Source organism: Nasonia vitripennis, chromosome 1, assembly GCF_009193385.2.
Source record: "Nasonia vitripennis strain AsymCx chromosome 1, Nvit_psr_1.1, whole genome shotgun sequence".
Taxonomy (NCBI): Eukaryota; Metazoa; Arthropoda; class Insecta; order Hymenoptera; family Pteromalidae; genus Nasonia; species Nasonia vitripennis.
This window is the reverse complement of record NC_045757.1, coordinates 19,502,350-19,523,101: the sequence shown is the minus strand read 5'-3', so window position 1 is coordinate 19,523,101 and position 20,752 is coordinate 19,502,350. Positions and strand designations below refer to the sequence as shown.

Sequence of the window (20,752 nt, the reverse complement as noted above, 5' to 3'; positions counted from 1 at the left end):
TTGTAAGTCTTAACTTTATTAATAAAAAACTACTATATAATTTCAAGCATTCTTCAAAATGTTCTTTACCTTTAAAATTTTCCCGCATCAAATTATATATATTCCTCCCGCCCGCCCGCACCGCGAACTTCCTTTTAATTGTTGTGATTTTTTAAACAGCTGATTTTGTCCATAACCTTAAATTTTTAGCGCATAAAATACGTGAAATAACAAAGTATAATATGAAACGGTTGTGTTATTAGAAGTTTGTCAATAGACAAGATAATTAATAGTTGCATTGTTGTACGTAGTACATATATACATATATAAAAATATATACTGTAGGAATCTTCCGTAATTTATTTTTTTGCTCCTAGATTATTAAGTATTTCGTTAATATTTTTTCGAGGAGCTTTTTTAAAGCAATATTTATGAAAGCACAATTTTCAATTTTCTTTATATAAAGAATTAACTAGTCTGTTCACTATGGTATTCAAATGATAAAATCAAGCAAATATGTGGCAAAGATCCGGTATTTTTCGTCAGCGTTTTCTGGCAAAAAAAACAAAATTACTTAATATCAATCACAAAGTCATTGTCAGAACAAATGTGTCATCTGCCACAAGGGATGAAACACCTCCAACTGAAGCTGATGTAGTAATATGTGGTGGTGGAGTGATGGGTGCCGCTGTAGCTTATCATCTTGCTATGGCTGGCTGGGGAGATCGAACAGTAATCGTAGAAAGCAGCAGGTAGAAATTATAGTTTTTATATTCCATTTTGGTTGTTCAGCATTGTTATATACTTATACTTAGATTAAAAACTTGATACTTGGTCTTGTGAATATTCGATTGGAACAAATTGAATCTAGACAATTTTGTTTAATTATTTGCAGACTAGGAGGAGGTACAACTTGGCATGCATCAGGTCTTATAGGTGCCTTTAAACCATCTATGACTCAGGTTAAGTTAACACAAGACAGCATAGCTTTATATAAAGAACTTGAAGCAAAAGGTTTACCTACTGGCTGGAAACAGTGTGGAAGTCTTTCTCTAGCTCGGACAGGAGATCGAATGACAGTTTTTAGAAGAATGAAAGCACAATCTGTGTATATATATAAATAATTTAAAAAGTATATTTTTTAGAAATATTTTTATGGAATATTATTGACATAGATGAATTGTTTACAGATCATTAAATACTGAATGCCATTTAGTTACACCAGAAGAAATAAAAGCATTATGTCCTTTATTGAAAGTTGATGATCTGTTTGGAGGCTTGTGGATTCCTGGAGATGGTGTTGGAGACCCATATCAGATATGTTTGACATTAATCGAAGAAGCTGTTAGAAATGGTATTCAATTTATCTTTGAATTATTCCAATATTGATATGGGTAATAAGTTGAAATATTTTCAGGCGTACGAGTGTACGAAAACTGCAAACTAACAAGAGTAAAGACTATAAATGATAAAGTAGAAGCAGTAGAAACATCGCGAGGCACAATAGAATGTAAATACTTTGTAAATTGTACCGGATTTTGGGCTCGTAGTGTAGGAAAGTTAAGTGAACCATATATTAAAGTAAGTATATATAGAGTTTTTGTATGAAAAAGCATAAAAACTTGAGTAAAATAAAAGTAAGTATTTATTATTGTAATAGGTTCCTTTACATCCAGTGGAACATTATTATCTTCATACAAAGCCTATTCCTGGTCTAGATCCTATGACTCCAGTAGTTAGAGATTTGGATGGATACGTTTATTTTCGAGAAAATGACGGACGCATATTAGCTGGTGGGTTTGAACAAGTTGCCAAACCCGTTTTTGAAGATGGTCTCATACCTGGTAGTTGCAATCATTTTAAATCTGTTGGTCCCTAATAAATGCTAATTAATCATATGTTTGTGTATAAATTCTTCGTGTTGTTAGAAAGCCCAAATGAGCGTTTTTTGCCTCCGGACTGGGATCACTTCCACATATTGTTCGAGCAAATTCTTCATAGAATACCGAGTCTGCAAAACGCTAAACTAGAGATGTTATGCAATGGGCCCGAAGCATTTTCTCCCGATTGCAAATGGATCGTCGGGGAATCGCCGGAAATAAGAAACTACTATGTCGCTGCTGGAATGAAAACGGTAATTATTGGCGAAAATTTACTTTCATATAGCTGATGTATAAATTGTTAAAAAAAAGATAGTATGCTTTAAATCATGTAGTACCAATTAAATATTGTTTCTATTTCACTCGCAGATAGGAATCGCCGCAGCAGGTGGAGTAGGTCGGGTGACGGCAGAGCTTATAACGAAAGGTCTAGCCTCGATGGACTATTATGAGCTTGATGTAACGCGCTTTCTTGGGCTGCACAACAACCGCAAATTCTTGCGCGACCGCGTCAAAGAGGTACCGGGCATGCACTATGCCCTTCAATATCCACACCACGAATTTAAAACTGGTAGAAACTTGCGAATGTCGCCTATTTATCCAAAGCTCAGGGAGGCCGGGGCCGTTTTCGGACAGGTCATGGGTTACGAAAGACCTACTTGGTTCCAGCCGGATAATGAACAGGGTGATTAAATTTTTTTTCATAGCTTGGTCTCGTTTGCGAGTTTACTTGATTTGTCAAAACCGATAATCGACATACATTCTTTCAATAGATATAGACCCCATGGATGGAACGCAAAAATACAAAATCGCTTACACAAACACTTTTGGCAAACCTCCTTGGTTTGGGCACGTAGAAAAGGAGTACGCTGCTTGTAGAGAAACGATAGGGTTGAGCGACTATTCCTCCTTTACGAAAATTGATTTATGGGTAAATTATGAATCTTGATTATTATTATAAGAGTGGAACACAATTTCATTAAAATTTTATATGCACACCCAGTCGAACGGAACAGAAGTGGTAGATTTTCTACAGTATTTATGCTCAAACGATGTTGATGTGCCAGTCGGGAGCATCATTCATACAGGAATGCAAAATCACCGTGGTGGATACGAAAACGATTGCAGTTTAGCACGGATTGCCCCAAATCAGTAGGATCCTTTCTTTTTTATTTTAATACAGGCGTTTTTTCCATAACAAAAAGGATTGAAGGGGAAACAAATCTAATATGAATATATCATTTTCAGTTTCATGATGATTGCTCCGACGATTCAACAAACTCGCTGTAAATACTGGCTAAAAAGACATTTACCATCCGACGGCTCGGTAGCTGTATCTGATGTCACCTCGGCTTACACGGCTATTTGCATTATGGGACCTGCTACGCGTCAATTACTTTCTGAGTTGACTGACACCGATTTGAATCCGAAAAACTTCCCCTTTTTCACATTTAAGGTGGATATAATTATTGTATAAGTGAATATTTATAAGCTGCATTCTTGACTCTCTCCGATTCGTCAAAATTTAGAGAGCATTTTACAGAATCGTTATATTTTATTAATAAACTATCAATTTTGTTTTAGGAACTCGATGTTGGATTAGCTAATGGAATTCGAACTATGAACTTAACGCACACAGGAGAACTCGGATATGTTCTATACATTCCTAACGAAGTATAATAATTATGAAAATATTATTAATAATTTTGGCTTTGCTAAAAATTGAAACTTATGAAAACAATTTTTTAGTTTGCTCTACATGTCTACACTAGATTAATAGAAGCAGGTGAAAAGTACAAAATAAGACATTCAGGATATTACGCTACAAGGGCATTACGAGTTGAAAAGTTCTATGCGTTTTGGGGACAAGATCTGGATACCTTCACTACACCGTTAGAATGTGGTCGAGCTTGGAGAGTTAAATTTGATGTTAGTTTCAAAAATAATTGTACGAAGTTTGATTTTTCTTCAATACATCTGCTATAGCTCATTTTTTAATTACATTTTAGAAAGAAATAGATTTTATTGGTAGAGACGCTCTACTGAAGCAGAGAGATGAAGGGGTAACGAGACAATACGTCCAATTGTTATTGAACGATCACGACCCTGATATCGATACATGGTGTTGGGGTAATGAGCCTATTTACAGGAACGGAAAATATTGTGGGATGACAACTACCACTGGATATGGATTCACGTTTAAAAAACAAGTAACAATACTGATATTTCCGTTAAACTAAAATAGATCTATCTTTAAGTTATGTATTATCTAAATAACATATTTACTTTTACTATTTTATGTATTTTTATTTTCATATTCATTTTAGGCTTTTTTAACAAGTTCCATTATTTCTAATTAATCTAGTTATTTAAATATAGATCTACATATGTGTATATATTTAATTTAAAAATTTAATGTTTCGGCGTATGTGTGTGTGTGTGTGTGTGTGTGTGTGTGTGTGTCTATATATATATATATATATATATATATATATATATATATATATATATATATATATATATATATATATATATATATATATATATATATATATATATATATATATATATATATATATATATATATATATATATATATATATATATATATATATATATATATATATATATATATATATATATATATATATACGTATATATTTATATATATATATATATATATATATATACACACACACACAGGTACATAAATTACGTTTATTTTCAAATAGGTATGCCTAGGATTTGTGCAAAATTTGGATTCTAAGGGCCGGCCTCAAGTTGTAACAAATCAGTATATCTTATCAGGAGACTACGAAGTGGACATAGCGGGAATAAAATTCCATGCAAAGTGCCATCTGCATAGTCCTAATCTACCAACTAAATTTCCCGATAAAGAAAGAGATTCCTATCATGCTACGCGTGGTCAACAAATCGTATAATTGCATTAGACCAATTACTTTCAAATTAATGAATTATCTTTTTAATAAGAATGCATCATTTCTTATATTGAAAGATAAAGGTGATATTCTGCAGCCGTATCTTTGCAGCACAATGTCTATAAGCGATGCAGATTTTTACATCTCTTTTTACAAATATTTAAAAGTATAAAAAATGGTAGAATTACGTCTGCTTTATCACATTTCATTTTCTAAGACTAAAATACTTTTATATAGAAATGTAATTGTTTTGTAATCTCATGGTACTACAGAAATTGAAAGTTTACAAAGAGATACATTAAAATTTTACTCAATTATAAATTATAAACGGATTGAAAACAGATCGTTTTAAGATAGAAAAAAATTGTACAATAAATAATCAAGTAAAAGTGTCAATTGACCAAAAGCCTAATTAGCAAAAGAGTAAGATATTGGTACGTCAATACTTCTAAAGCATAATAATGTATATTATCATGTATTTCTTGGAATTGCTGTTATCTTGTAAGGATTTGTAACTCATGTACAGAACAATGTATATAGAAATTTTTAACTTATTTAATAAATGTCATTCGTAAATCTTTACATAACGTTTTCTTTCTTTTCTTGTCGCATTACATGCGTAAACTTATCGAAAACACATTTTTTGTACAATATTACATCCGGGTACCATTTTTCTTCAAGAAAGACGTCGGGACACTTCTTGCATTTGCTCCGGACGTACTGTAAAGACTTCGCTCTTTGTTTACTTAAATATTACATTACACTTGACTTCAAATCATAATCAACACCCATTACTGTATATCTTAAATCAAAATAAAGAAAAAAAATTAGCATAGTTCATCATTGCATTCTATGCAGAATGCCACTGTTTCTTCACAAATATTTTTCAAAATTGTCTTTGCTTTTATTGTATAGCTTATAAAGTATAAAATACAATACTAAATTCACCTATCGGTGAATACATTATTTAGAAAGACCCGATTTAGGAGACTTAAAGAGTTTCGTTGCTTTTTCTCATACATATTTTGTCTCACTGATGCAACGAAAATCTGCCTATTCATATTAAAATATCAACATATTAATTGTATTATCTATTCTACTCACTTATATTAAATCTTATAATTAGTGTATGTATATATGTATATATTTATACGATTATCATTTGAGTCCAAAAAAATTGTAAAGTTTGAAGTATGGTACACCTAGATCAACAACTTTTTACACGCTTATTTTCACGTATATACTGTACAAGAAAGTCGACAAAGAAGAAAACGTCTTATCACTCTGGGATCTCTGGCTCTGGAGTTGGTTGAACTTGTTTTTGAACCATGCACGAACGAGCTACCGACTCAAATAATCTGAAAAGAAAATAATTTATAAATTATAGTTGCCATTAATTAAACATATATGATTTAAAGAATCTTTTAGGAATAAAAAGTTGTAGAATAAAGTTCAATGACAGACAACAGAATTTTAACTGACTTTTTATATGAGTATCAATAAACTATAATTAAATAACGTTCATTACAAAGATCACTATTAGATGGATGTTGTTAGTTAATTGACAAAATTATCGATCTTGTAATTATTATAGATCTGTTTTGAACTATTAGAGAGTTTAAAATCTTAATTTTGAAATAAAAGATCACACTATTTTTTTATGCATGAATGACTAAAGTTAATTGTTAAAATACAGAAAATCAATAAAACAAAAGAAAAATAAACCTATCATTCTATCAAATTTTGAGAGACTTCTTGGTGAATAAAGATATGATAGCAAAATTCAACTTCAATTGTAAATGTTTCGTGCAAATTTCACGAATAATATTAGTGACTTGTACGAAGAATAACTATAAATAAATGGTAATAAATCTTATGTTATAATACTAATGAATTTAATCCGTTAAGTAGTCAAACTTCTGAATTTAATGAGAAGTGTTTATTCTTCTTTTTATCATAAAAATAAAATTGTACAAAAGACTATTACGTGTAATAATAATTCGATGAACGGACAAAGCTCTGACGTCGAAAGGTTGTATGGAGTTATAAGAAGCTATTATTTTTGTTCTGAAAATCCTTTTACAGAATCGAGGTGATTGAGTCAAAGAATCTTAAAATAAAAATGAAAGATGACGAAAACTGTGAATGTGGCAAATTCAGTAGTTTATGATGTATAAATAAAAAATAAGTAATATCAAAATTTTTAATAGAGCTTTTTTTCATAATCATTCACATTACTTATTTGATTTGGATTAGAAAAAGAATTAATCTCTGCACCGAACTCGTTACAATTAGTTATTCATCCATACATATCGTATTCAAAATAAAAAAATTAACTCAAAAGCTATATTAAAAATTGTGATGGATAAAAAATTAAAATATGAATATTCTGGCCTAAATTTTAATATAAGGGCTATTTTTCGCATTCTTAATTAATTTGTTTATAGCCAGTCATTCTTGTTATACTTTTTTTTCTTATGATAACGGGTACTCTGGCCTAAATATTTTTCACGGTGGAAAAAATTAAAAGAAAATCTCAAAATTGTATCATGTAAAATATTGAATAACATTTTGTATTCAAATAAATTTGGCATTCACGTATTCAAACATCTAGTTTTTTCCATAGATTGTGACTGGTTTCTTACAGCAATAAAAATACAAAAAAAAAAGAAACTTCAAAAAGAAAAAAATACAAATTTCACTGATTAATGGTTTGCTGCTAAAAAAAGTGATATATTAAGTTAAATAAACATATACTTATATAAATATTTTTAAAAGATTGATATTAATTAAAAATATTTTTGAATAGAAATAAATACAACAACAATAATTCAAACAATAATAAAATAAGAATAATTTAACAACAGTGGTAGACCAGTTCACTCTCACTTTTTAATACTTGGCTAACAAAATGAGCTATAATTTCATATAATGCTAGCTTTCAAAAATTAATAAGACTCAGAGTTTAGGCTTGAAACTATCTTAAATGCGACTAAAATAATAAAAATATGTCTTCAATTTAAAAAAACTTAGAGAGCTGGTTTATTCTGATTGGATTATGTAGCAGATCACAGCAGAACTAAACGAAGTAAAGGATAGAAATAGAAGTATGAAAATGAAAACTTACTTTTCGATTTCGTGTGCGCAATGCACAAACTCATGCTGCCAGAACTTGTAGGTCGGATTTTTTATGAGTTCGATAAAAGTAATCAGTAGTCCCCATGGATGGGGCCGGTTGACAATTAGTCTCTCTAGCAAAACTCTAGTTATCTGCTCCTGTATGGCTTCGGTGTTTGCCTCGGAGAACAGATAGAGCAGTGTGCAGCTGAAGTAGTGCGTGTGGCTATTAGGATAGCGCAACTGATTTGCTATGGCGTTCAAAAAAAGATAGCGACCCTCAGTGTCTAGATCAACAGCAAGATTCTGGAAAATATCCATATGAGCTGAGTGCGCAATTGTCGACATGTTCGGCGTGTGACCTTTGCTACGGATGAAAGCAATTGCCTGTGTTCCCACATACAGGACTAGGGCATTCATTAGCTGAATGTTGTAGCGCATGCCGGCTTCCTGAGATACCTAGGTAAAAAGTACATGACATTCTCGATTATTTACAAGTATTTATAAATGAAATCGTAGTGTAAATTCATTAGTTTTTTGAAAATTGAATAATATTTTTCATAACACGTGCATCGAAAACGCGCTTTTCACCTATGAAAAAGTGGAGCTAAAGTCGAGTTTTTCAAGCCTGGGCGAAAGGCCTTTTTAGTGTTTTTATGTGTATATGTACATATAAACACACATATATACATATATATTAAAGCGAAAGTGAGCACTTTCGCCTCGGGAACGTAAGTAGAACACTTTCGCCTCCAAAATGTTCAAAATTTTGAAAATGTTCAAAATTCTGTTTTTTTAGGCAGACTAAAAAGGGCGCTATCGATGCCCTGATTATAAAAAAGCACGGTACACAAGGGGCGAATTAGCCTTTTCAGACTCGGATGATGATTGAGCACTCCTGTCTGTCTCGGCATACTCAAAGAGCTCAATCATCATCCTCGCTTGAAAAAGCCAACTTTCACCCCTAGTTGTGTAATGTACTATTACTTTATACATTAATCGTGAATAGAAATAGCATAAACGATACAAACTACCTGGAGGTTGGTGCGTAGATCTCCAAGGAAAGTAACTGGTGCACGAGCTTTAAGATATGAGTCAAGTTCCTTCCTGAACGTTACAGGTTGTATTAACGTGGCAAAGTTTGTGAGTACCCGCGGTGCAAGGCTAATCTCTTGCAGCATATCCACCTTAAGATTCGGAGTGAATGGATCTGGTAGACGCATGTTACGCGGGAATGCGCTTAGAATTAAATTACGCATCTGGATGCAATTTGGCGGTATGACATCGCAGAAACCATAGTGGTAGTCACACAAGAACTCCGGAAAATCATGCAATAGCACCAATAATACTCGTAACGTTCCTTTGTACAATAGTGTAACTGGCTTGGCTGTGATAATTCAAGGAAGAAAAAAAATTGAATATTTTATTTCCACTTATAGAGTATATAGAAATTAGAAAATATACTCACCCAACTCAGCATTTCGTAGATAAGGCGCAAGATATCTGAATAGGTCAATAAGTAGCTGGGCGTAGATACCCCAGCATCGTTGCTGTGGCGTGATGGCAAGCATACGACCTATAAAGACACGATGAGAGACAAGTTCGAGCCAAGCGTAGCAGAATCCAGGGGCCTTGGCTGGACGTAAAATGTGCAGAGTATGGCAAAAGGCGGTCAGGACTTGGTAGTTGACAGCCTCGAGAACAGGTTCAGGTGCGCACAGCTCAAGGAATAACATAATAAAGATTCGATGGTAGGGCAGCTGCTGGAAGTCGACTCCACGCATCTCGTGATCCTGAAGAAGTACACCTGCGACAATACCCAGGACTTTGTTCAACAAATTGATTTTTGTATGAGTGTTAGTTGCGTCGCCAGAATGCTTGACAAGCAGGGCAACTAATCTGACAAAGGCATCCAAAGTATGGAAACATTTAGCCCGAACGACCGAAGGGGCTGTATTCGTCTCTGAGAGAGCCCGATAGCAGTGGTCCACGCACATCTGTGTGCTAAGTTTGAAGAAGCGTGTAATGAGATCGTCGGTCTTCAGGATACCATGAATGTTCATCTGGTGGACAAAGACACCAAAAGCTTTTGTTGGGTCACGCGCATGAGTCGGATTGTGATACATTGTAACCCACTCGCGCAGTAAGTACTCTGTTTTTTCTACCAAACCTGGAGGATCTTCAAAGTCACGCGCCTATAAAATAAAATTAATGATTTAAATTTAAAGACTTTTAAAATATATTATACATGAATCAAAAAAGTTCTAATGTACTTACTCTTACTTGGAGGATTCCAGAGTGAATGTGGGCAGTGGGACCTGCTGGCGCTCTGTCTGTAAGTGTTGTGGGATCGTTACTGATACGCAGTGAATCAATTAGTGTATTTAATCTGTAGAGCGATATGCTGGAATATATGATAACTATGTATTAACGATATTTGTTTGATTAAAAATCTAGAGATACAGAAGTCTACCTACCCTTCAGGTGGAGCTCTATGGACTGACATTCTTGCAAGTATTTCAATACTGTGGAAAAGATCAGGTTCGGTAACATGAGTCGTTTGTCTCTCATCGATTAGATACAATTGGACTAGTTGCATTGTAAAAGCTGTAGCCATTGCGCTACCATTTTCCATGGCTTGGGCCAATGCTAGATCATACTGAGGTAGGCTTACTAAATGAGATCTATGAAAAAAAACAACAAAAAACAAAAAAAAACATTTAGACATACTTGAGTGTGCATTACGCGAATTATAAAATTCATATTCTAAATAATGGCTTACCTGATGAGACAATCGACAGCCTCGAAATTATATCTGAATTCTTCTCTACATTCAATGAGGCATCTTGTGATGTTCTTATTTGTCCACTGCATACCATAACCTCTCGGGTGTTGCAAACATTTAAGTATCCTTAAATGCAATTCTCTGTACCTCATGGTGATCTCGGAATCCATGACGCCACTTGAAAGCGTCGGCCCATCTAACAAACCCTCAACGGCTTTTTTGAGCAAGACCATCGCCGCACCAGCATCTCTAGAGCGTCTTGTCAGAATTAATGATTCGAGCAAACTGTGTAGAGTCGCATGCTGCGGAGGCGGCGTACTCGGGCCCATTGTGGTCAGTAAAACTTCAACCTCATTTGCAAGCTTTTCTAGTAAAGAGCCTACTTCATCATTGCCAACAGCAGTAGCGGCATATGCGACTTGTTGCTGAGCTGGAGCCACGGCCATAGGGGCAGGTGTACTTGCAGAAAAAGGTTGAATTAATGAAGATTCGGCAATTGCTTTGGGAACGAAAAGTGTTTGAGTGTCGCGTTCGGAAAGTGGTAGGAAACCCGGGATGTTGCGAGCGAATTCTTCGTACACGGCCATTTGTTGGACTGTCACACCACCGACCTAATATGAGAAAATACAAAAAAAAAACAGTACTTAAATTGCATATTGACACAATAAAATAGTATTATTTATGTCTGGCTAATACTAATATACTTGGTCCATTCATGTTTTTATCAAAACTCAATGTGTGATCACTCAGTATCACTAGTTAGTGCAATTGTAAGTACCTTTAGTCGGATTTGTTCAGGCATACGCTCAGCTTGATACTTGGCCAATGGATCGCAATATCTTCTACCTTCTTGTCTGGCAATTTTGCGTAGCTCAATCTCGTTGAGCAATCTTTTGTCCATTTCGGGAATGGCTTTCTCAACAGCAGTCTTCTGTACGAAGGCACAAGCTAGCTCCATGTTATCTGCAGCAACAACATTCGCGGCTTGCTCCGCTAAATCTTTCTGTGTGGGTTGGGTACCGATGATTGCCATGAGGAAAGCGTTCTTTAGGTTTGAGCTTATAGAAGATAGGATCTGGTCACGACAAGTGATCATAGCCATTCCCGCAGTGAGATTGCGGACCATTTGACGTGCTGCTGTGCGCATTTTGGATTCATCTGGATCGAGAGCAAAGTCCTTTTTTACAGTATGCTCAGTTGTAGTTAGAGCAATTTTGATGGAACGATCAACCACTGGATGAATCCATTCTTGAATAGCGCGTTCAACGGCTTGTCGAACAAATGGCTTAAGGTTGGGGTGTGCCTTAAATTATATACAAATAATTTAAATACAGCTCTCTATAAAAAAAGTTTTAAAAATCAAACTCAGTTTATTTACCTGAAAAAGTGGTAGATTGTTGTTGATCGTGATGTGCGGAGCAATATTGGTGATACTGGTGACGTTTATATCCATGTAGTTGAAACGAGGCTCAGGTGGTCCAGTAGGCAATGACGGTGTGGTATTAACCGGAGCTGCTTGTTGCTGCTGTTGTTGCTGCTGTTGTTGCTGCTGTTGTTGTTGATGCTGCTGTTGTTGCTGCTGTTGTTGTTGTTGCTGTTGCTGTTGCTGCTGGTGCTGGTGCTGTTGTTGAACAGCTCGACTCTGTCCTACTAAATCTTCGACGGGTCCCTGTTCCTACAATGTATTTTAACGTTTTTATTTATATTCACTTCAATAACATTTTTATTTTCATAGGTCGCATAAAATCTATCGAACGGTTTGCTAAATATAATCGATATTGCTCGATATAATCATAAATGATTCTAACCTGTGGTTGTTGCTGAGGTTGTTGTTGCTGTTGCTGACTGGTAACATTATTAGATACCTCTTGTAGTTTTTTATTTGGCTGCGATAACTGGTACTCTAAATTGACAAGTTTATCAGGATCCTTTAAGTAAATCGCAGGCTTTAATTCAGCCACATCAATGCTCAAGTTTTTGCAGAGAACTTCTATCTCAAATTTAAGATTCAACTTTAAATCTGGTTCTTGGTGGAGTTCGGCAAGTACATTCATAATAGCCATAGTCCAAGGATTTGGCGGGCGAAAAACTCGACTTTTCGCACAGCTCTCGAGAACCTTGGCAACAAACGGCACGACGTATAAAAGTTCCTGTTGACCTTTGCAATAAGCCTCAACTAGCAAGCTTTTGAGGTCTATGTCAACTTGTAAAATTGGTTTGTTTCGGCCAAGGGTAAGCATACCCAACCAGTGACCAAGATTCTTCAGCAAAGAACGATCCGAAAAGTTTGCGATGCCTTTATCACTTCGAAGCAATACTTTTATGTTCCTGAAGGTTTCCCGAGTTACCATTCTATTTACTTCAGACACCTTTAGACAATCCAAAAAATTGGAGTAAAGAGCGTGAAAGTTCAGTTCAATACTCGCCCTCTTCATCACAAGATACTGCGCCATCCACGGCCAGTATTCCTCGGTAACAATATCTCTGATTTCATCACATTTTTGCTGCAGATTGAGCTGACTCAAATTGTTGAATATAAAAGCTGTTTTATCTTGTAAAGTCTCGGGTGGTGCAGTGATTTTCTCTTCTTTGTCTGTAGCCACTAGCAGGGTATCAATGTTTGTGGCATTAGCAATAGAAGGTCTGGCGGAAAGCGATGTGGTCGGCGTTGTAGAAGGCTTAGCTTGGGTTGTACTTGTGGTAACTGTAGTCGTCGCAATAGTCTTGAAAGGCGTTGTAGCTGGCGCGAGCATTGCGGCCAAGGATTTGGGCAATACTTGGCCCTGAGGGCGTGAGGGTGGCTCTTGACCTTGCAATCCAAACTCTACGTACTCGATGAGATGAGGCGGGAACTCACTGAAATGCGGAATGCTACGTACATGGTCGCAGTAGGTTGTGTACTCCTTGAGGCGTGACTTGAAGCGGTCCAGAGCAGCAATACCAAAGTAGTACATCTTGTTACCCTCCGGTTTACGCAAGGCATCAAGAACGAAGCGCAGAGCCAAGCCGAGTGTCATATAACTAGTCACTAGGCCTCGTTCGATTATACCCCCGAACAACTGAGCCGTGATGTGTAATTCCTTATCAGGGTACTACTTGAGGCAATAATAGAATATTATATTATTCGCTGATGCTAAGCAAAATATCTTTTCTTCATCGCAGTGATAATTTCTATTTATGTTAAATAAATCATATTCTAGATTATTGATTACACGATGAACTCACCTGAGGAAAGAATCTATACTCTTCAAAGAGGTTGCGCAGCATACAGTGGAAGACATCGCGTTCTCTTTTGATGGTCGAGTCCTGAAACCTCTTGAGCATATCCAGGACCTCATCGATCGACAAAGTCGGGTGTGGTGGATGATTGTAGATTCGCTGGAAGTATCCGTTGGCTTCGTCCTCAATCTCCTTGGATACATTTTGGCTCATATCGGGAAATAGGTTTGAAGTTTCGGGAATACGAGTTTTTTCGATGCCAGATGGTGGACCCATTCTGTTGAGACCACCAATTGCCGCTCCCCCAGGTATTACAGAGGAGCCTTGGGTGCCCACTGGACCCGAATGCAACTGTGAGGAGAGTGGCAACATTGGAAATGGAGATGGCGACGGGCCCATGAGACGAGATGGCGAGCCTGGCGCCGATACTAAAGGACCCAAGGTGCCCGGCAAATTGAAGGCAGAGTTGTTAGGTGGACCAAGGCTGGTGCTCAAACTCATTGAGGCCAAACTTGAGTTGAGATTTGATAAGGTGTCCACTTGCTTTGTGGAGAATAGCTGCATTAAATCAAAAGGTTTTGGTTTCAAGTGATGAATTTTTTGTGACAAAGGCTGCAAAACACTTCGACTTAAAGTGCCTTTAATACATCTTTGTCACGTAGAAAAAAATCTAAAATATGGTGTAGTATTTCTAAACAATAAACGTTAAATAGTGAACAAGTTAATACAAAGAAAACAGTATAATACCCTTCTGGTTTGATAAACACATTTTTTTGAGTGAAATCTAACAAAGAAACTGAAAACTAATATTTGTTTAATCAATACCTGTCCGCTTAAAGCTGGATTGAAAGTATCAAGTGGTCTATGTCTGAGAACAGGCGGTGGTAATCTGCTAAGCGTTCCTTTGCTCAACATCAAACTGCAATTTTGTACCATACCCAAAATTGCATCGGCACACTCTTGCGATACACTCCTGAAAATAAATAAATTAAAAATTGTTATTTGAACAATTTTTATGGTCTTTTCTGCATTGCTGTATATTGCTTATAGCATATAATGTTATCTTATCTGTATCATTGCAATGATATTATCTGTATCATTGTAATGATATCTGGCTATTACAGTATTACTAAATTTAGAATGCAATTAATGCTATGAGGATAAATTTGTCAAATGCAAGTTAAATGTTTAGCCATCAATAGTATTATGCTTATTTAGTATTTATTATGGACAAAACATTTTTAACAATTACATACAAATATAAATTAAACTTACCCAACACAAACTTGCAGGCAGTGTAAGATGGTTGTAAGAGTTTCCTGAGGTAGTTGACTAGCTTTGGACATGGTTGGATCTTCCTTAATTCCAGATCCCAAAACTTGGGGACACCTTCTTTGTAGAAACTTGACACAGGCCGCAACAAAGGCTTCGCCATGATCTCTGATTTTGTCTGTGAGCCATTTCTCAAGTTTTAGGTACTCTCGACGTGAAGCTAAGCAGGCCAAATCGATGACAAACGGAAAAGACTGAGCATTAAGAAGGACTGACAAAGCTTTAAGATCCTGGGCAACGTCAAGTATGCGTGAAAGTCGTGTTTGATCATGTTCGCCTCGCAGGTACCACTCAGCCATTGAGTGCATGATGATGGTTTTGATCTTGACATTGTTGGTATGCCATGCGTGATGCAGGATTACTGCACTATTAGGATGGTTGCCCAAAAATATTGGCATAAGGGCACTTAAAAGCTCTTGTCTGTAACAAAAAAGAAAGAAAGAAAGAAATATATTAGCAACAAAATTAACATCAATGAAACGCAATGTTTTGTATATTAAAAAAAAAAACTCTTAACGAGATTTTAAACCCTAACATTTAAAACATAATTGTAAACTCTACATACCTGAACATCGTAATCGGTGGTTGGATTTGCAATAACGATAGCACAAGTACATCCGGACAGTGCTGTATTGGCCACTTGAATAAATCTTGAACGGCCACCTGTAGACCTCTCTCAGCCATGTAGAGCAATAATTCAACGACATTCAGAGATCTCCAGGTTAGTGCTTCTTTGTTGTCAATCTCTGGTGCTGCCTTAAGAACGTCAATCGTGACAGAATGGTATGCATAATCGGCGAAGCAAAAGATATCCGGATGCTTTATGATATGCTGAACGATTGAAAACTGTCCCTTCAAGTTCTCCCAATGGCGATAAAATACCTCCACAGGGAACACATCAGGTGGGTAGCCTTGACTTTGCAAACCCATTCTTATAGCACTTATCACCAGGTTGAGAGCCTGACGATCTTTGATTATAAATTCTGGGTGATCGAGTTTTGATAGTACTTCGTTCCATGATAACGATGCATTCTAAAAAAATAAAAATCATCTTAGCATTGAAGCCTTTGCAAGATTTAATTAAACACTGTTATGCTAGGAATGCTGCAAAACTTACTACTTCTTTGACAGCTTGTACAAAAACTTCTATGTTCCACGTGATTGGAGCATCACCCGATTTTTCTTTGTTATCCTGATTTGCACCGGAGTTTTCCCAAAAGGAGTGCAACCCCCCGGCATCTTCCAGACCACTGCAGGTGCGGGCCATGTACCCGAGAATTTTGGCCACGCATCGAGGGGTTAGTTCTCGAGCGCCGAGGCTCGCTAAGCTGTTTCGACATTCTTCTACGCTGCTAGTAAAACCATAGCCTAATTCCATAATCAGCTCTACCAAATTGGTATTATCCTAAAAAAGAAAAAGATGAGAGAATAATTATACATGCTATTTGTGCAAATACTGAAGTAGCTGAATTCTAATAGAATAAATGAAAAACAGTACCATTTGATTTGTAGCCATGATTGAGTCAGTGCTATCTTCTGAGACTTCCCCGTCACCTGGATACAGAAGTGGTCTTAAAACCACTGGTACCAGTTCACGGGGAAAATCACGTCTTAAGCTATTTAAAAATGTTTCCTTAGTATCTAAGGATAACTTATTATCGATTGCTGTTTCTGGTATATAAGTTAGTATAAGCTGTAAAATTTCTGGTGAAGTATCCTGGAGACCTCCTTCCTTTTGCTTCTTATTGTCGTCAGTATTGACGTGATTCTTTATGAGCTCAGATAACTGCTTCTTTAAGTGTTCAGTTGCACAAGCAGATATCTCTGAGTTCTGTGAGCGCTGTAAAGCTATAGCAAAAACAACCTCATGCACCAATGATAATCCAAGTATTTTACGTAAATTTTGAAAAAATTTTGGTGATGGTAAGATTTGCTAAAATAAAAAAGGAAGCATACATAAAATATTTTGAATGCATGATTTAAAAAATTTCTGAATTTATTTTAACTCACGTTTTTTCGATGGAATGGATAGTCGATGGCAAAACAGAGATTTGAAACAAATGATGGTTTGAGCAAGAGGCTGTTACACTCTTGTTTCAGCAACTGTACTTGGTAGTAGTCCTTGGAGTTTGGTTCTGGTGGTTCTCCAGTCGAAAGGTCGATGTGTGAGAACAAACAGCGCAACAAATGTCGGTCTGCCTCCAGACCCTTCCACCGTACCAACTGTATAACATTATTTCAGAAAAATTAATTACGTACAAAATGCTTCTATTGAAATAAAATATATGCTAAGTATTTTAGAACCAAAGAATTTAGGCCAAATATTTTATAATCAACTACACGATAGCTTGCTTTGTAGAATTAGCTTATTTAAATAGTTTTCACAAATAATAATCCATTTGAGTTTTGTGAGAAGAAAATTAATTAAAAAGATTTTTCTTGATTGATTCATGTTTATCAGATAAGAAATGGCACAAACAAAGAAACACAATGAAAATTTTATCAAAGATAAAAACTTGAAAGAAGAGTGCACACTCAGTTTGGTGTTGTAAAATGAAGCAGTGGTTAACTCACACGCATTCAGCAAGAGTCGTAAAGTATCAAATTATTTTGAGTGAATCTAATATCATATATTCGATTTCTTTCTTTTGAGTCATTTTCCCAAAAGTTCCAGCTGCTAAACTGCCTCAAAGTCTCCTGAGAGCTCATTTTATGATTTTCATAAAACATGTCTGGTCAAGATTCGCGATCAGGAAAACGTAGGATAATCGCAACTGAGATTTCTCACTTTCACGAGAGTCAAAAGAAAGCTGTAGGAGTCAGCTATTAGGGTAGAAAGAGAGGAGCGAAAGAGGCACCGAACAGCACGGCACGCGAAATCTCGAAAAAAGGAAAGGAGTACAAGTATACAGGCAGAAGAGCAGTGCAAAAGGTGCAAAAAAGTGCCTCGTTCGCACAGCGACGGGGACCCCCCCCCCACACACACACATCGGTGCGGTGAGAATGCTCGAGACAAACGCACAAAGAGCGAGAGCCCCGAGCACACTCATACAGCGCGAATGAGCGAAAGCGAGAAAGATATAGGTGATGTAGCCACACAGCGCCGCTCTTGAGCGTGCAACGAAGAGGGAAAAAGAGAGAATTAGGCAGAGAGTATGAGAAGGCTATATACTTACAACCGATATTTCCCGGCAGCTGTCCCAAAAGTTTTTCTTACACAAATTCGCAACCAAATAACTGATTTGTGATAAAGTAAAAGACAACGAGTCCAGGTTCATAGTTCCATGAATCCGACCTCGAAAGCTTCAAACAGGTTTGAAGCTTTCTTCGGTGTCCACGAATCCTCGCCGCCGCCTCCTTCGCCGCCTCCTCCGCCGCCGCCTCCGCCGCCTCCGCCGCCCCGCTCGCTGCTTCTGTCGCTAGGGCTGATGCTTCTCTTCTCACTGGCTGCTGGGTATAAGTTATCCTCGACAAGCGCATGTAGTCTACATCGGCGTGCGAGTCCTGCGACCAACATCGGGGACGGCCTCCGCGCTGCTACTCGCTAGTCCTCGTCCTCGCCCCCTACCTCCTCTCTCTTTCTCTGGCTCTCCTGCAGCTTCCTCTCAGCACGACGACGACGACGACTTCCTGCTAACTCGCTCGCTCTTGATATGCGACGTTCTTCTTGGCCTCACACACACACACACACACACACACACAGCAGCTCTCTCTACTTAGCTGCTACGCCGAGCAGGAGGACGACGTCATGGCGCACTTTTTCGACACAAACAGCTCGCGCGCTCTCTCTCTCTCTCTCTCTCTCTCTCTCTCTCTCTCTCTCTCTCTCTCTCTCTCTCTCCGACTCGACTCCGCGACTCGGCTGCACGCACACGCGCAAGCGCCCGTACGTGTGTGTGCGCGTGGCGCCGCTCTCGGCGTCCGCGTATCCCCTCGTTTGTGCCCTCTCGCGGTTCCTGCTTGCTTGCTCTTCCGCAAGAACAGGGCTACAAGCGGGCGCTCGTCCGAGAGCGCGGCTGCAGTATGGCTCCGTCAGAGCCGAGCCTGAGCTACAGGCGCGTCCTTGAGAGCTGCAGAGCGGATTTCGCTATCCACGCGGGGATGATGCTCCGGTTACTCCAGCGACGGCTCCTCTTCGGAGCTTATCCTCATCCCCAGCTCGCCAACTCTATTCGATGCGGCTTCCCTGGGACTACTGGGCGCGCAGCTGCGACTCCTGGTGCTAACTCTCTCGAGTGCCGCGGATCTCTTTGTATATTTATCGCTGGGAGCAGCTCCTCTTCGAGGTCTGTCTTATCTACACTTGTAGACACTAGTGCGAGACTGCGAGTACTGTCCGCTCTGACTTGGTTCGGTTGCACGACGAGGGAAAGAGAACACTACACTTGTGCGCTTTTCGGAGCAGTGCTCCGACTGAGTCCGCGAGAGAGACACTTGATTGGATCGGAAGGTAAGTAAGAGAGAGAGAGAGAGAGAGAGAGAGAGAGTGAGAGAGAGAGAGAGGGAGAGAGAGATAGCGAGTTTTTTAATAGGTACAGCAGAGTCGCGGACAGCCAGCTGGTGGCGCCGCGCTGGATGATTTTGCGCTTCAGGCTTCTGCTGCGGCGACGTTGCTGTCCGAAAATTTTGCGATTTGTGCGATCCAGCCTTAAGCTTTCTTCGTACATATAACATAACGTTGCGCTGATGTTTGCGTATTACGTATGCCGCAATGTTGTTTGAAAAATTTCTGTTGCCCTGCGACGAATTGGTTGTGTACATACATACACACCTCCCTCCATACAATGTTTATCTGTTGATTTTCGAGCTTTTGTTTACATTTTAGCTCTCGACTTGGTTGTCTCTCCCGCATCTCTCCGCAAGCAGACGAAGAGGCTTATAATCGTGATCCAGCTTGATGATTCAATTTTGCACGTGAAGAACTGGAAGAAACAACTTTTGGACAATAATGGAGACTTTTTTTAAAGAAAGATCTTACGTTTTGATGGCGTAAACATATCTGTACACCACCGTGACTTCAATAATGATCGATATTTACCGCCTGTGCGAGTATTATTTTTATATGTAACTTGAAACTTATGTTTACAAAACTTTAGTATTCTTTAGTAATTTCGAAACGGAAAAGGTTCGCCGGTACGGCAGATATCTACATGTCTGGGTAATCGACTCACTACCTATATAATACATACGCTTATTTTGAACGGTCACAGCTAGAAAACAACGGAAATTCGTTTAAGGCCGGATGCACGCTGTATTATTACTTATCTGTCATTTGAACTGGCAAAAATAACAAGTGGTTTTCGGTTTTTCTGCTTGCTAAAGCGATCTACAATAATGAAAAAAAAAATAAGTTCACTTTTATTTTTACTCATATGATATAATAAATTTTATTTATGATTTCGCGCGTGATAGTTATAGGTACCTATATATTGAGTCACTTAAAAAAAAATAGAATTTATAGCACAGTGTGGCTAAAATCCGCTGTTACGTCACGCCCATCT

At 37.6% G+C, this 20,752-nt stretch overlaps 2 protein-coding genes across 7 annotated transcripts; one reads left to right on the top strand and one right to left on the bottom strand.

Annotated features, from left to right (window-relative positions):
* The first annotated feature begins 148 nt into the window (after window positions 1-148).
* On the top strand, window positions 149-5,380 carry LOC100114359 (pyruvate dehydrogenase phosphatase regulatory subunit, mitochondrial). Of its 2 annotated transcripts, XM_032596094.1 has the most exons (15): window positions 149-282; window positions 357-731; window positions 875-1,087; window positions 1,170-1,333; window positions 1,397-1,560; window positions 1,640-1,823; window positions 1,908-2,113; window positions 2,229-2,544; window positions 2,633-2,790; window positions 2,863-3,011; window positions 3,108-3,315; window positions 3,444-3,533; window positions 3,609-3,788; window positions 3,869-4,069; window positions 4,592-5,374. In XM_032596094.1, exons 2-15 carry the CDS (start codon window positions 496-498, stop codon window positions 4,799-4,801), a joined length of 2,679 nt encoding a protein of 892 aa, XP_032451985.1. In that variant the 5' UTR covers window positions 149-282; window positions 357-495; the 3' UTR covers window positions 4,802-5,374. The 2 variants fall into 2 exon arrangements, with proteins under 2 accessions (XP_032451985.1, XP_031782504.1); XM_031926644.2 differs by lacking the exon at window positions 149-282 and having other exon boundaries at window positions 4,592-5,380.
* LOC100114396 (CCR4-NOT transcription complex subunit 1) lies at window positions 5,336-18,818 on the bottom strand. 5 transcript variants are annotated; one of them, XR_513165.4, is made up of 19 exons: window positions 18,428-18,818; window positions 17,262-17,474; window positions 16,750-17,184; window positions 16,369-16,656; window positions 15,817-16,283; window positions 15,195-15,671; window positions 14,745-14,892; window positions 13,926-14,477; window positions 12,509-13,792; window positions 12,079-12,375; window positions 11,479-12,003; window positions 10,698-11,311; window positions 10,393-10,599; window positions 10,193-10,319; window positions 9,384-10,110; window positions 8,947-9,302; window positions 7,926-8,374; window positions 6,786-6,908; window positions 5,336-6,156 (listed from the first exon to the last, which is right to left on the bottom strand). XR_513165.4 is itself a non-coding variant. In XM_008219238.4 (18 exons), the coding sequence occupies exons 1-18, from the start codon at window positions 18,527-18,529 to the stop codon at window positions 6,078-6,080; spliced, it is 7,347 nt and encodes a 2,448-aa protein (XP_008217460.1). In that variant the 5' UTR covers window positions 18,530-18,818; the 3' UTR covers window positions 5,336-6,077. The 5 variants fall into 5 exon arrangements, 3 of the variants coding, with proteins under 3 accessions (XP_008217460.1, XP_008217461.1, XP_016842105.1); XR_513166.4 differs by having other exon boundaries at window positions 8,950-9,302; XM_008219238.4 differs by lacking the exon at window positions 6,786-6,908.
* Between the last annotated feature and the right edge of the window lie 1,934 nt (window positions 18,819-20,752).